General features: G+C 35.4%; 1 protein-coding gene across 1 annotated transcript; it reads left to right on the plus strand.

Annotated features, from left to right (window-relative positions):
• The first annotated feature begins 6615 nt into the window (after positions 1–6615).
• ctxn1 (cortexin 1) lies at positions 6616–6980 on the plus strand. Its single transcript, XM_084120567.1, has one exon. The coding sequence runs from the start codon at positions 6676–6678 to the stop codon at positions 6940–6942; it is 267 nt and encodes an 88-aa protein (XP_083976693.1). The 5' UTR covers positions 6616–6675; the 3' UTR covers positions 6943–6980.
• The last annotated feature ends 7705 nt before the right edge of the window (positions 6981–14685 follow it).

Genomic DNA, 14685 nt, shown 5'->3' on the forward strand with positions numbered 1-14685 from the left:
ACAGTAAGTTGTATCTACAGTAAATAGTGAGATAGTGAGCAACTCTGAAAACGTGGATTACACGTGGTGGTGGGAGATGACTCGATGGCTCTTAATAAATATAATCGAATATGGGACGACTCCTGTCCATGGTCATGTGCACACTGGCCTAAAAAAGGTTTAAAAACACTGAAAAAACACTAAAGGCCTAGTTAAACACTAAAAACACTGCTGAAAAAGGTTTGAATCAACGATGAATCAGTTTTGACTGCTAAATTCTGCTTTATGTTTTGCAATGTGTACATCCGAGGGTTAAAGTCATCGGTTAATTTCTTGATTGCCGTTTTGACAGTGTCCACCTGGACGTTTTAGTCATATTTGCTAATTCTCCTTAATTATTGCCCTGTTTCGATCCATTTTCCTGGGAAATTGATTTATTTTTTATTTTATTTTATCATCGTTATAAATGGTGCTTAACCTTGAATGACATGGCAATAAAATTATATCCCAGTATTTTGGCAGTAAAATTATGGGCGTTTTTTTCTTGGAGTGGGTGGGTTTTGGTGAGCTTTTGGGCTGGAAATCACTGTCCCAATCTGGCAACACTATATGGGTTACCATACTTGTCACTTTCACTTTTTCACTTTCACTGACCTGCCTGTCCATTAGAATTAACACAGTAACTTACATGTTGTGGCATTACTGTCGAGTCCATATTATAAAAGTCTTTTTGCAAAGCCTGTGCCGAAATTGCGACTGATTTACCAAAGAATTCACAGTGAAATGTACCGAATTCATACAAATAAATGATGCTCGACTGAGACATTCACATTGTTTAAAATAAATAACCACATGTCTAGCATTAGGATTCTTTGGAAGGCAATCCGTTCATCTCTCCTCCTCATCTCATTAACACGCGAGTGGGCGTGGCCAAAGTTGCGATGATAAAGTAGGCGTTTATCTTCTTCTGCAGAGGCGATCTTTCACTTATCTATTACGTCATTAATAGGCACATTTATGGCTTGATATCAATAAAATATCAAGGATTCAAGGATTCTTTATTGTCATTTCTACACATGTTGGTACATATGGAGGAACGAAAATGGTTTCTCTGGTCCCGTTCAAGCCATAAGCCATGTATAAATATAAAACATATAAATATAGAGAATAAAATTAGCTAACTATACACTAAATAAAAACTATAAAATTAACTGAATGAGATAGTGTACAAATGCAGTTAAAGTGACAGTGCAGTGCAAATGCAGTCGGGTGACTATTATTCACTATTTGGGGGGGGCTACAAAGATCCTCCAGCGTTTGACAGTCTCACAGCCTCTGGGAAGAAGCTGTTCCTCAGTCTGGTGGTCCTGCTTTTGATGCTCCGTAGCCTCCTGCCTGAGGGGAGGGGGACAAACAGTGTGTGTGCAGGGTGGGTGGGGTCTTTCCTGATGCAGGTGGCCCTTCTCTTGCATCTGGAGGTGTAGATGTCCGTGGTGGTGGGTAGACTGTGTCCCACAGTCCTCTGTGCAGCTTTCACCACCCTCTGCAGAGTATGTTTTTGGAGTAACAAGGAAGTTTTAATTTCTGAAACTTACAAGATATTCTTATAGTATTATGACCTCTTATATGTCAAGGAAAATTTGATTTCTCAATTTATGACCCCTTTAGAGGTTTTTCATTGAAATAACTATGTTTCTTAGTTTTTTCTTATAGGCCTATACATTAGATTTTATGTTACAATCTTGTGTTGTAAATGAATGTGTGTTATCTTGATGGCGTTTCATATCTGTGTACACCTAGCTATATTTTAGGATTTACCTCACCTTGTGGAAGAGCTACTTGTAATGAACTTTGATTCTTCGTGTGGTTTTCCCTTTAACACTAGTGGTTGTCACTATATTATAAAAGTATTAAATATGTTTTCATTTGGTATATTAACATAATTTCAGTTAATAAAATATACAAATAAATCTGCAAATTGAAGTTCAATCTGTAAAACTTAAAATGTTTCAACCATACTTTTTATGGTATGGGCCTAAAGTCCAAGCAAGCACAACAATATATAGTTTATTTTAGTGGATGTGAGTTTCGCTCACAGCACAATACATCATATTGTGTCAAAGATGCATGAATTCTCCAGTGGCTGACAGGATATCCATAAACTCCTGCATCATCTTGAAAACATGTTGAGAATATTCCTCATTATGGCTGGAGTGAGAGATGATAGTCAGCATGTTTAGCGAGCGCGTGCGATACAAATACCGCGCTGTTCCTCTTCTCACCGTTTTCCATATTAAATTCAGAGGGAAGTTTAAAATGGAGTTGTACAATGATATTGTACCAAAGCGTATATTTGATGATGGATTTCATTAGCTGCAAAGGACTGCGGGTCAGCTGTATCCCAGAGCCCAGGGGTGATTCACTCTGAGCCAAAAATACTTCATGACAGCCGCAGTTCCTTTGTGCTTTCCGTATGACCGTAGCACATTTACAGTGCTGGCCCCGGAGGACACACACACACACACACACGCACGCACGCACACACACACACAATGAGATCCTGCAGATAACACGAAATGTTCTTACTTTAGCAAGGTTCTCTGAAAGTTATGAACAGACGTTCTTCCAGTAGCCTAAAATGTATAGATCGCTTATATATGTGAGTAAACGTTTATTATATGTGAACATTTATATGTTCGTTTATGGTTATCTGTGGTCTTTACTAACATTCGAAAAATGTTTGCACAAAAATGTTAGCTAATAATACATCGGGTTTCACTTTTTTTTAAACGTTAGTTTCAAAACTGGATGTTTTGAACGTCCAGAGAACGTTCAGAAATAACATTTTCATAGCTGAACATGATCAAAATGGTCTTAGAACAGATTTTATTAGCTGGGACATCACAGGAACATCCAGAGAACTATCATCTTATCATGAAAACACCTTACTGTAAATCAAAGTTTTATAGTCATTATACAGATTTTAGAGGTTAATGTATATATACAGTATATATTATATTATATTATTATTTAGCCTGGAAATTTTCCAATACTAGCTTGGTGGCAATAAGAGTGTTGGGTCTGTTTGAACATTAGAATGAACACATTTTATAGTTAGTAATATATAAAATTGACTAACTTCTGGAGACCCTCTCTGCTCTCTGATGAAATCCATATTCCTGCCAATAGGCCAATATTGCAAATAAATAAATAAATAAATCTTAAAGAGTAGGCTATCTTGTCTTGTTTTCCAGTAATAATATGCAAACATCCTTAAAACAAGATTAGTTGAGACACAGTGTAAGATAAGACAGATTTATTTACAGTTTACTTCTTAGATGTCTTTTTCTTGTTTTAAGCATGATGATAAAGATGAAAAGGATGATGATGATGATGATGATGAATGATGATGTGATATGTGTCAAATATGTTTTGTATACTGTATTTCTATAGGCTACAAATCTTTATTTACAAATATGTAATATTAATAATAATATTATGGTTTTATATTTTGTAGAAGGATACATTTTCATTTTTCATAGCCTAGTTTACTGAATTTCCTGGAATGCTTATAGCCAATGCATTTTTAAATACAGATGTTATGGAAGATGACCTTTTTCCCCCTATTAGAAAGTATTTATCAAATCAGTGCCAATAAAGAGCAGATTTCCATTGTGACAACTTGCCCCATATTATGTATCACACATGTAGTGTGTGTTAAATCTTTTCCCCCCTGGGAAATAACGATGTAAATGTTCAAAAGGTTTCAATAAGTTTGTGTCACAGAATTGCTTTCAATCACTAACCCTCTTTGAGTAAAATTGTGACAATTAGCCCCGGTCACATGCATGCACTCACGCCAATCAGCCAATCGCACATGAGCGCGTGCACATGAGTGATGACAGTGAGCGCGCGAGGGAGAGATGCCAGACCAGCACGCGCTCCGGACCGTCAACATGGGTATGTTATGTTTCATTTTTTTAAACCTAGTTTTTAATTAAGTTGTTGCATTGTATAAAATGCGTTGTTCATTTTTATATAGCCTGTATTTGCCTTACAGTAAACTGAATTCCACTGAAAACAGAAAAGAAAACTTGATAAGACTTATGACGCCTGTGTATGGTGTAGTATAAAGACATCATCAGATTACATTGTAAAACATCTCATAGTTCAGGCGCATGTTTTGTAATCATACATTTGAGATTATTTATAATGATATGCCAATATATAATATAATATAGCTAGACTTTTATAGTGTACACATCCCTAATTTGAGTTTTACGCTATTATATATGATCTGGTGCATATTTCACTATAGCCTCGATGTTTATGTGACTAATAATCCTGAAAGTTGATAACACAATATGATAATTAGGCAGTTTATGGTGACTGTGTTGACTATAAATCCGTTGTTTGCTCTGTTTATTGTTAACATGCGTCATATAGTTGAATGCAGAGGTGCTCCAGTCGAGAACATAGACAGTGATTTATCTGAAGTTTGTGAGTGGATCGATCAGCTCTGCTATTGATCTGTGTGTTTCTGCACAGGATTGACTCATCTGATCATGTTAACCATATCGACCTTCATAACCTGAAAACAGCTTTCTCTGGTGGTTTTTACATATGATGATTGGATTATTAAATTATTATAAGTTATTTGTAGAAGGAATATATATATATGTTTTTTCTGATAACTTGCATCCTATATAGGCTATGTATATGTATATATATATATATATATATGTGTGTGTGTGTGTGTGTGTGTGTGTGTACACATATACACACACACATATATATACACACATATCTATACACACACATATACACACACACATTTAAACAAAGTTTTATGTTAGATGCGATAAATCTCGATTAATTGTTTTGACAGCACTAATATATATATATTTTTGTATACATGTACTATATATATATATATATATATATATATATGTGTGTGTGTGTGTGTGTGTCTGTGTGTGTGTGTGTGTATATATACACACATATATAAACACACACATATACACACACACACACACACATAAACAAAGTTTTATGTTAGATGTGATTAATTGTGATAAATTGATTTGACTGCACTAATACATATATAGACACACACACACACACACACACACACACACACACACACACACACACACACATACATTAAACATGTTTATATACTGAAGCAAATAAAAATGTGCTTCACTTAACCTATATTTACTCTGAAACAATTTTCACTCAGACATTGCTGGCAAATTCTAGCAATATTTGAATCAGAAACGTGTAAGCAACAGATTTATTTAATTGTGAAATTTTAATGACTAGTATTTTCTTATAAAATGTTCTCCAACAATCTTTGTTTTATCTACAAGCAAGGTTGATTCTGTCACTAAATAATATTTTGATAACCAAAAAAATATATAACAAAATATATTTATAAGTTAACATATATATATCAACCTCATGGTCCTAATGTTCCTCTATTGAGGCTGTTTGATAACCAAACCAGTTTTGTCTAAATGACCTTGTCTAAATTTGTACAGTACATACAGTATAGATGCCCTTTGACCTGGCCTTAACCCTTTAGGTATTATTAACTGCGCTGTCTTTGGGACAGGAATCAGCTTTCAGCGCACAAATCCCATCCTAATAAAGTCAGAGGGAGGGAATTCCAGTCTCTATTTACTGCTGATTAACATGGGAGGAAACATTGGGAAAGCCAGTGTTGTCCAGGGCCTGACTGTTATACATGTGCTTTAATTCTGCGATGAAGAGTTGACCTGATTTACTTCACTTTTATGTGGTTTATTGATCCACAATGTTTTGAGATCCCGATCGATCCATGATTTACTGTCCCGTCTTTCTCTTTATTCACAGAACGGCTTTTCCTGTCACGTTCCTGCTGGAAATAGCAGCTTTTAATCTTTCCTCATGCTCGATTATCTCAGCGATGCCTGAATATGACGCCGCGTGTGGAATCAGCCACAGAAGAGCATGTTCTGAGTCCATAAAAACAGCAATGCAGCGTTCGTGTGAAGATGTGGACGTCCTCTGCTGGATCTCTGATATCTGAGCGGCGACGACAGTTTTGTGCATTGAACAAATTTCACTTTGTTTCATTGCAATTTGTTGCATCTGTCTGATTTCTGAATCTTGTGATGTGCTGATGACATGTTCACCTGGATCAATCAATCAAGTGATTTTATTGCTCCTTGAGACTTCTGATGTGTTTTATTTAAGTAAGCATCAACTTTGTCTCGGAGTTTTCTCCCAAAAGGACCCAGAAGAGTCAACAGTTGTCGTGCATTAGGAGTGTATAAAGCTATGAATGTGGAGCAGCTCGGATCATTTGATGAGAAACGTTCGAGTTCACATCGAGACTTTTGATTGCATATAATACGCAGTTTGAGACTCTTCACGTGTCACTGTATATAAAAAATAGTTGGTTTAACTTAAAAAAGTAAGTTACCTTAAAAAATTGAGTTAATACAATGAAGGAGATTGGTTTGATCAACAGAAACTCAAAATATTGTGTTATCTGAACCACATGAATTATCTACGTTGATTTGATAAAAGAAAAAACATTTTTACAGTGTGAGGAGGAGATATTGAAGTGATTTTGTGTGGATTTTTTTTTTTTTTTTTTTTTTATTCCTACGTGATCCTCGGATTGGCTTCATCTTTTGAACTGATAAGATGAGTGAGAGTCCTGTGCTGGAGTACGAGCTGCTGTCTCTGGCTCCCGTCTCGGGCCCCGGGGCCACCGCTGGGCTCCTGCTGGTTCAGGACTCGGAGCAGAACACAGCGCTGTGTTTTGTGGGGCTCCTGCTGCTGTTTCTGGTGTTCCTGCTGGTCCGTTGTTTCCGGATTCTTCTGGACCCGTACAGTAGCATGCCGTCCTCATCCTGGTCTGATCCCAAAGACGCTTTAGAGAGGGGGCAGTTTGATCACGCGCTCGTGTAGATGCACCACTGCAGAGAGAAGCACAACTCAAGGGCATATTTTACCTCCAAATACAACAGGTACTTTTTTAAAGTATTTAATTTTTACTATTTATGCATGTTTATTTAGTTATTACATTAAATTATCTTAGTAATAATAATAATAATAATATAATATATAATTATAAATATTGTAATATTTTTTTAATTTTGGCATTATTAAGCACATTATCCACCCTAAAACGTTTATTGCTGTATTACAAAAAAAAAAAAAAAAAAATGTTCTTAATTAAATTGTTAATATCTATAGTAGTTATGGCCTTTAAATTATGCAAAAATATTTATTACTGTCATTTGTAATTTTATGCTAAATCTATTTTTATGTTTGTTTCCTTTAGATCTGGGGGTGAAATATGAGCATGACGTTGCTGTAGTGCACAAAATAATGTTCTTAATTATATTGTTAAATATCTATGTGGTAGTTATGGCCTTGCAAAAATATTTATTACTGTAAATTTCCTACAAAACATTACTATGCAAAATCTTATTTTTTATGTGTGTTTTCTTTAGACTGAGGGGTGAAATATGAGCTAGACTTCTTGAAAGGTTTTGTGAGATTCAACCACAAAGCTGCTGCTACCAACACAATATTTTTGATTTGAAAGATTTCAGTCTTTAAAACAAGGTTTTACAGTTCAAGTCACATTCAATTGTGTTGTGGCAGTGGATAGGTGACTCTTTTCTGTGCATGTAGTCATTATTAAAGTGTAAACATATCGAAACTAAAGTCATATCTCATATCTCAAGTCAAACCATTTAAAACACCTTAGCAACTGCATAGCGACGCCCTGGCAACCATCCAGAACGCAAACACATAGCAATGCCCTGGCAACCATCCAGAACATCTTAGCAACCACATAGCGACACCCTGACAACAATCCAGAACATCTTAGCAACCACATAGCGATGCCCTGGCAACAATCCAGAATATATTAACAACCACATAGTGACACCATGACAACCATCCAGAACATCTTATCAACCACATAGCGACGCCCTGGCAACCATCCAAACATCTTAGAAACTACATAGCGATGCCCTGGCAACTATACAGAACATCTTAGCAACCACATAGCGGTGCCCTGGCAACCACACTGAACATCTTAACAACCATATAGAGACGCCCTGACAACCATCAGGAACATCTTAGCAACCACATGGCGACACCCTGACAACCATCCAGAATATCTTAACAACCACAAAGCGACGCCCTGACAACCATCCAGAACATCTTAACAACCACATAGCGACGCCCTGACAACAATCCAGAACATCTTAGCAACCACATAGTGACGCCCTGACAACTATCCAGAACATATTAGCAACTGCATAGCGACGCCCTGGCAACCACCCAGAACATCTTAACAACCATATAGAGACGCTCTGACAACCATCAAGAACATCTTAGCAACCACATAGAGACGCCCTGACAACCACCCAGAACATCTTAACAACCACATAGCAAAGGCCTGGCTAGAGTTTAATTCCTAAATAATATCCTATAAATATATAAGTATTCCTTAATTCCTTAATTATCCTTAAATTCCTATTTCGATAAATGATGTGAATCTGTAGAGAAGGCAAAATTAATACACATTTTTATTCATTTATGTTGCAACAAACTTTTACAAACTTCCTTTTTTTACTGTGACTGCATTTCTTATCAACTTTATTGTGCAAGTGATTAATATTATTATTATGATTCAGTGATTTGCATTATGTTTGTCCACTGAGCAAATGTGCCTTTTACTGCAGTCAGGATGTATTTTTGATTCAGAAACACTGTTGTCCGTCTATGGTTGTTGATTTTCCTGTGATGTTGACAGTCGGTTTGGGATCAGTATAAGCGTTTGATCATTTTAAAAGGGCAAAACTGTGTACAAACAGGGATTTTTCTCTGGAAATGTTTCTTACTCTGTGTTTGTTTTTAGCAAAGAAATATTTACTCAATAAATGCCTTTTTCTCTCAGCGTACTCATTATGTGTTTTCTCCTTCACGATTAATCAGGCACGTCTGTGGACACCACACACAGGACACAAAGTCCCTTAAAGGGGTGGTTGATTATGATTTGACTTTTCTAACTGTAGTTAGTGTGTAATGTTGCTGTTTGAGCATAAACAACATCTGCAGAGTTACAACGCTCAAAAGTTCAAAGCAAAGGGAGATATTTGCTTTTAAAGAAATCGCTTTTTAAGGACTACAACAAACGGCTGGTAGAGACTACACCACATTCCTCCCGGGTTAGTGACATCACCAACCCTAGAATTTACATAAACCCCGCCCCCAAAACACGATTTATAGATTATCATGACAGAATATGCTAATCAAAGACTAGAAGATAACTACACTTCAGCTTCATAAATTCATCAACTAACCATTCAGAAATGTTATCACTTCTTCTTGAGTCTCTCCATCTTTCTGACTCCGGTTTGAACATAAAAGGCTAAAAGTTTTTGAAATTTTCAGTGCATGTGTGTGTGAGCTAAAAGGACACAAGCTCTTGAAGCTCCGCCCCCTGTGCCGGGAGCAGCAGCTCATTTGCATTTAAAGGGACAGACACAAAACGGTGTGTTTTTGTTCACCCTCAAAAAGTGACGACTTTAACATGCTATATAAAAATATCTGTGGGGTATTTTGAGCTAAAACTTCACACACACTCTGGGGACATCAGAGACTTATTTTACATCATTAACATCACCTATTAATCTATTCTTTCGTTATAAAAAAAAAGCAACTGCCTGTCTGTCAAATGCAAATTTTTCCAAGTAACACCATAAGCGATTCAGCAACTATTCTCTTGTGCATCGTGTCTTAATCAATACAAATTCACACTGATTTGTACTGGAAATAACCTTGTTCCCTTGGGATTGATATAACCCTTCTGCTTTGGCTTATGTGATGAAAGGTGAAAGGTCACGTTGGCTTTATTTCCCCTTGTGCAGTGTAAATGATGTTCATGGAGCCACTGTGATTTATGATCGGCCTCTGATTAAGAGACACTGTATTGATTGTTTAATTGATTATATTGTGCTGTTAATCCCACAGGTATGGACACCAGCTCAGGGGTGGAAGAGTGAAGCAGCTCAGTTTCAGAAACCACATATTAACAAACAAAATATTAATGTTTTTTTTTTTAGTGCAACGATTAATCACTATTAATCACATCCAAAATAAAAGTTTGTGTTTACATAATATATGTGTATGTGCTGTGTATAATTATTTTGTATATATAAATACACACACATGCATGTATATATTTAAGAAAAATTTGTTATTTATATATAAAATATTTATATTTATATATAATACAAATTATGCATAATTATATATACAGTATATACATGCAAATATTTCTTAAATACATGCATGTGTGAGTATTTATATATACAAAATAATTATACCCAGTACACACACATATATTATGTAAACACAAACTTTTATTTTGGATGCGATTAATCGTTGCCCAGCACTACTTTTTTAATTTTAGCAATGTACAAATCATGCAAAAAAACACTGATGCCACAAATAGTGCTGAATAAGAGCATATAGGGCATCTAAATAGTTTTCTTGATGTTGTTACCAGGTTATTCTGTGTTACTGAATGCAAAACTGAACAGCTCTATAGTGTTTGACACATAATATAATAATAACGCTTAAAATTATAATCAAAATACACAACAATTATTTATTAAAATCATATTTTTAAGTCATAATGATTTCAAATGTGCTTTTAACATTTAATATAACACTACATTAAAGTGCACTCTCTTGAAGTACAAATTAGGTGGCCTTTTATTTCCTTAATTTATTATCTGCAAGTAATTTTTTTTTATATATACTGATCCATGTCAAACAAGCGAAGTATTCTGTGCCAATTCTTTGCCTTCAAGCGCCACCCACTGCTGACAATGAGTATGACAGATGAATGAGTTGTGAAAATGTCAAACTTTCTAACTGGTAAAAAAAAGAAAAAAAGAAGACATTTAATATATTAATAATAATATACTTTTTCAAAACCCCAAAATGGTCCCTTCATAATTCATAAACCCAGTTATGAATTATGGGCTTCATATTCTGACAGCTTACAACAAAGACCAGATGACTCATCTTAATAAAATAGTAATTATTAACTGGTGACACTTTACAATAAGGTTCATTAGTTAACATTTGTTAACTACCTTAGTTATTAACATGACTAAGAATGAACAATACTTCTACAGCATTTATTAATCTAAGTTAAAATCAAAGGTTGTATTTGTTAACATTAGTTAATGCACTGTGAACTAACATGAACAAACAATGAACAGTTGTATTTTTATCAACTAACATTAACAAAGATTAATAAATACCGTAACAAATGTATTGCTCATTGTTAACTCTGTTAGTTTTTACATTAATAATGCTAATTGTAAAGTGTTACCAATTAACTTTTTAGGGTTCAAAAGAGGAAGAAAGAAATAAGATCTCTCCTACAGAAACTAGTTGTAAGGCTGCATGGATTTCAGAGAGACCCAGTAAACAGTTTCATAATCTCATTAGCAAAAGCTCCAGACACACAAAAGAGTTCTGCTTCACTTCACCCCGACAAAACACCAGTCTGAAACACAACTTCATCCTGCAGGGACACGAAAGACATTTACACTGTACAGACATTTATACTGGAACATAGTGGTCTAGAAAAGACTTTAGCATGCTTTTAAAAAGATACATTATACATAAATAATATGCCTAACTTAACTGCATGTTATTTACAACAAAATGAAAATTCATTATAAATATATAGGCTAATGCAATTAACTAAACTTTTTGAGCCACTTAAGTAGATATTATCTTTATATATAATTTAATAATTATTGTAAATATGGTTAAACTAAAATATTGTTTCATGTAATTTTTATTGAAAATTGTATTTAAATATATTTATAATTACATATTTGATGAATTTGCAATTTAATAGGCTACATTTAAAGTATAATAATGCTACAGTTAAAAATTATAATTAAAATGCACATAAAAACAAGTGCTTTTAAGCACAACAAATTCTTTTTAAATCATAATAATTTAAAATGTACTTTTAACATTTAATATGACACTACAATAAAGTGCACTGTCTTTAAGTACAATTAAGAGGCCTTTTTATTTCCGTAATATATTATCTGTGTAACGGTCACCAGCTGGAGTGCCCTTGAGAGCCACCAGAGGGCACTCCACAACATACTATTGTCATTCCCTCACAAACTACATCTCCCATAATTCTCTGCCTGGACTCATCAGCACTCATTGTTTTCACCTGTGTCTCATCTTCTTGTTGGCTCACCCTATATAAGCCTGGTTCTTTCTGTCATTCCCTGCGAAGTCTTGTTTAATGTCACTGCAATTCCAAGCATTCTCCTGGTTTTCATTATCTTGGTTTTTCGATCTTCTGTCCGGTTTTCTTGGTTTCCTCTGTTTTTGCCTGTGCCCCTATGACCCTGTTATTGTTTGGACTGATTACCCAGTGTTTATGACCTTTGCCTGTTTTCGACTACGATTGTGGATTACCCTTTCAATAAAATTACATTTGGATCCTCAACCTTCGTGTCTCGGAGCAGTACGTGACAATCTGCAAGTCATTTTTATATACTTTTAAGATATAAAGTACACTACAAGTGCAAAACACATAAACATGTTTTTTTTACACATAAATTCTCATTCATACAGAGGAGAATCTCTGATCTTTACTGTAAAAGTGATTTTTGTAAAAATAATAATAATTACTGTAAAAGTGAACTCACAAACATGTATTACCTGGCCTAATTGTGTCTTTATTGTCTTAAGTTGTATATATTTACATTTATTCATTTGACAGACATTTTTGTCTAGCTGACAAAGCATTGGTTAAATTCGGAAAATCATACTTTTACTATTTCTGCCATATTTTTATAGTATGGTGTGCAATTGTTCACCAGTATCCCCAAGAAAACATGTTTTGTTTGAAAACGTTTGATTATAGAAAATAACCCAGACAGCAACATAGTGTCGGCCCAGATCCGGCCCACATCTGGTACACATTTGGATTGGATTCCACACTTACCAGATCTCGGCCAGGGGTGCGTTTTCCGAAAGCATCGTTGGCCAACTATGGTCGCAAGTTCATCGCAATGTCCATTGAACTCTATTGGTAACGAGGGAACTTGCGACCATAGTTGGCTAACGGTGCTTTCAGGAAACGCACCCCAGATCTGGGCCGACACAAAGTTGCTGTCTGGGAAAGTAATTTTTTTAAATAAATGGCCAGTTTAGTAAAAAGTCAGTGACATAAACAGACATGAACATTCTCTCAAATCAAAGCAGTGAAATGATTTTAAATTCACCCCGATATGCACGTATGCCTTGTATTGTTCAGTGCATGTGTCATGCATGGCATGTCAAACAACATCCTGGATCACAGAGTGTCACATGTGTAAGACTGGAAAAACTAGAAGAGAGGGCAACTCTCAAATTAAGCAATAAAGGAAATTAACATTTGAACTCACTCTTGTGCACCATTCATCCTAATTTACATCTCTTTCCCTCTTCCACCATTCCTTCTCTCTCATGCTGAGATCACCAAAATTCACCCAAGAATCTATATGGTTTAATCATGTGAATAATTATCATACAGTATGACCCATGTTTGGTATCATTTGAAATATCTCAGTGCGACTGGTACAAAGGTCTCATTCCTAAAGAAGCAAACCAAAAGGTTTAAGGTATTTAAGAGTTTAGAGATAACTCGCACACAGAGGAGGGTGTGTCTTTCAGGCCTGCTCTCAAAAGGTGTAATCTCAATGCAAATTCACACAAATGTTTGTGAAAGAAGTTTCAGTCTATATAAAGAAATGCAACAAGAGGCTTGTGGCGATTTGTAACTCAAACTAGCCTGTGATGCTGAGAATGGCCGAGACTCTCGGCATCATGTATTATATAATGTCAGGTTTGCATCTTCTCTCTTTATTCCAGAGCATAAGATGTTTTGTATTTATTATCTTTGAACTGATTATGAAATTGGCATGATACATTTACCTGACATAATAAATTGTTACATTTGATTTTATTCCAACTGACTCTGAAATTGTTTTCCCAAGTAGATTAAACAGATTTGCATGTTCCCGCAACAATCAAATGTATTGCTAAATTATTATATAATTGACCAATAGGCAATCTAACTTAAATTCGAGGTCGTGATAAAAATGAAGTCAGGTATAAAATGGAGTTATGGAATTAAATGGAATTAAATTACTTTGCCACGCGGAAAGACAGTAACACGCAGAGACTTTCACCCGTTCTGGGGGAAAACCCCATGGACTGATAAATGAGCTTACACATGTCAACAAAACCCACCCTGTCACTTGCCCTGCGGTAAATGCATGTCATCTACAATAAGAGGCATGCTGGGCATGTGTTCAGAGGTGAAAGATTGCATCGGGGACTGTCTGCATCTTATCACACTCTGGGATCTAATACTTTCTATGGCACGTTTCACCCACAGTGCATAATGTGAGCATACAGTATGAACTTACTGTACTTTACATAATGCAAAGGAATGGAATTTAACCCCAAAGATGGATGCATTCATTTATTATGGGTGAATTTACCCAGAGGGGACTTCTGTTCGAGAAAAACTAGGACATGGATCTGGATAAGGGGGGGATTGATTGAGACAGAACATATATGGCAGTGGCA

This window comes from Abramis brama (genome assembly GCF_963993115.1).
Source record: "Abramis brama genome assembly, chromosome: 7".
Lineage (NCBI taxonomy): Eukaryota > Metazoa > Chordata > Actinopteri > Cypriniformes > Leuciscidae > Abramis > Abramis brama.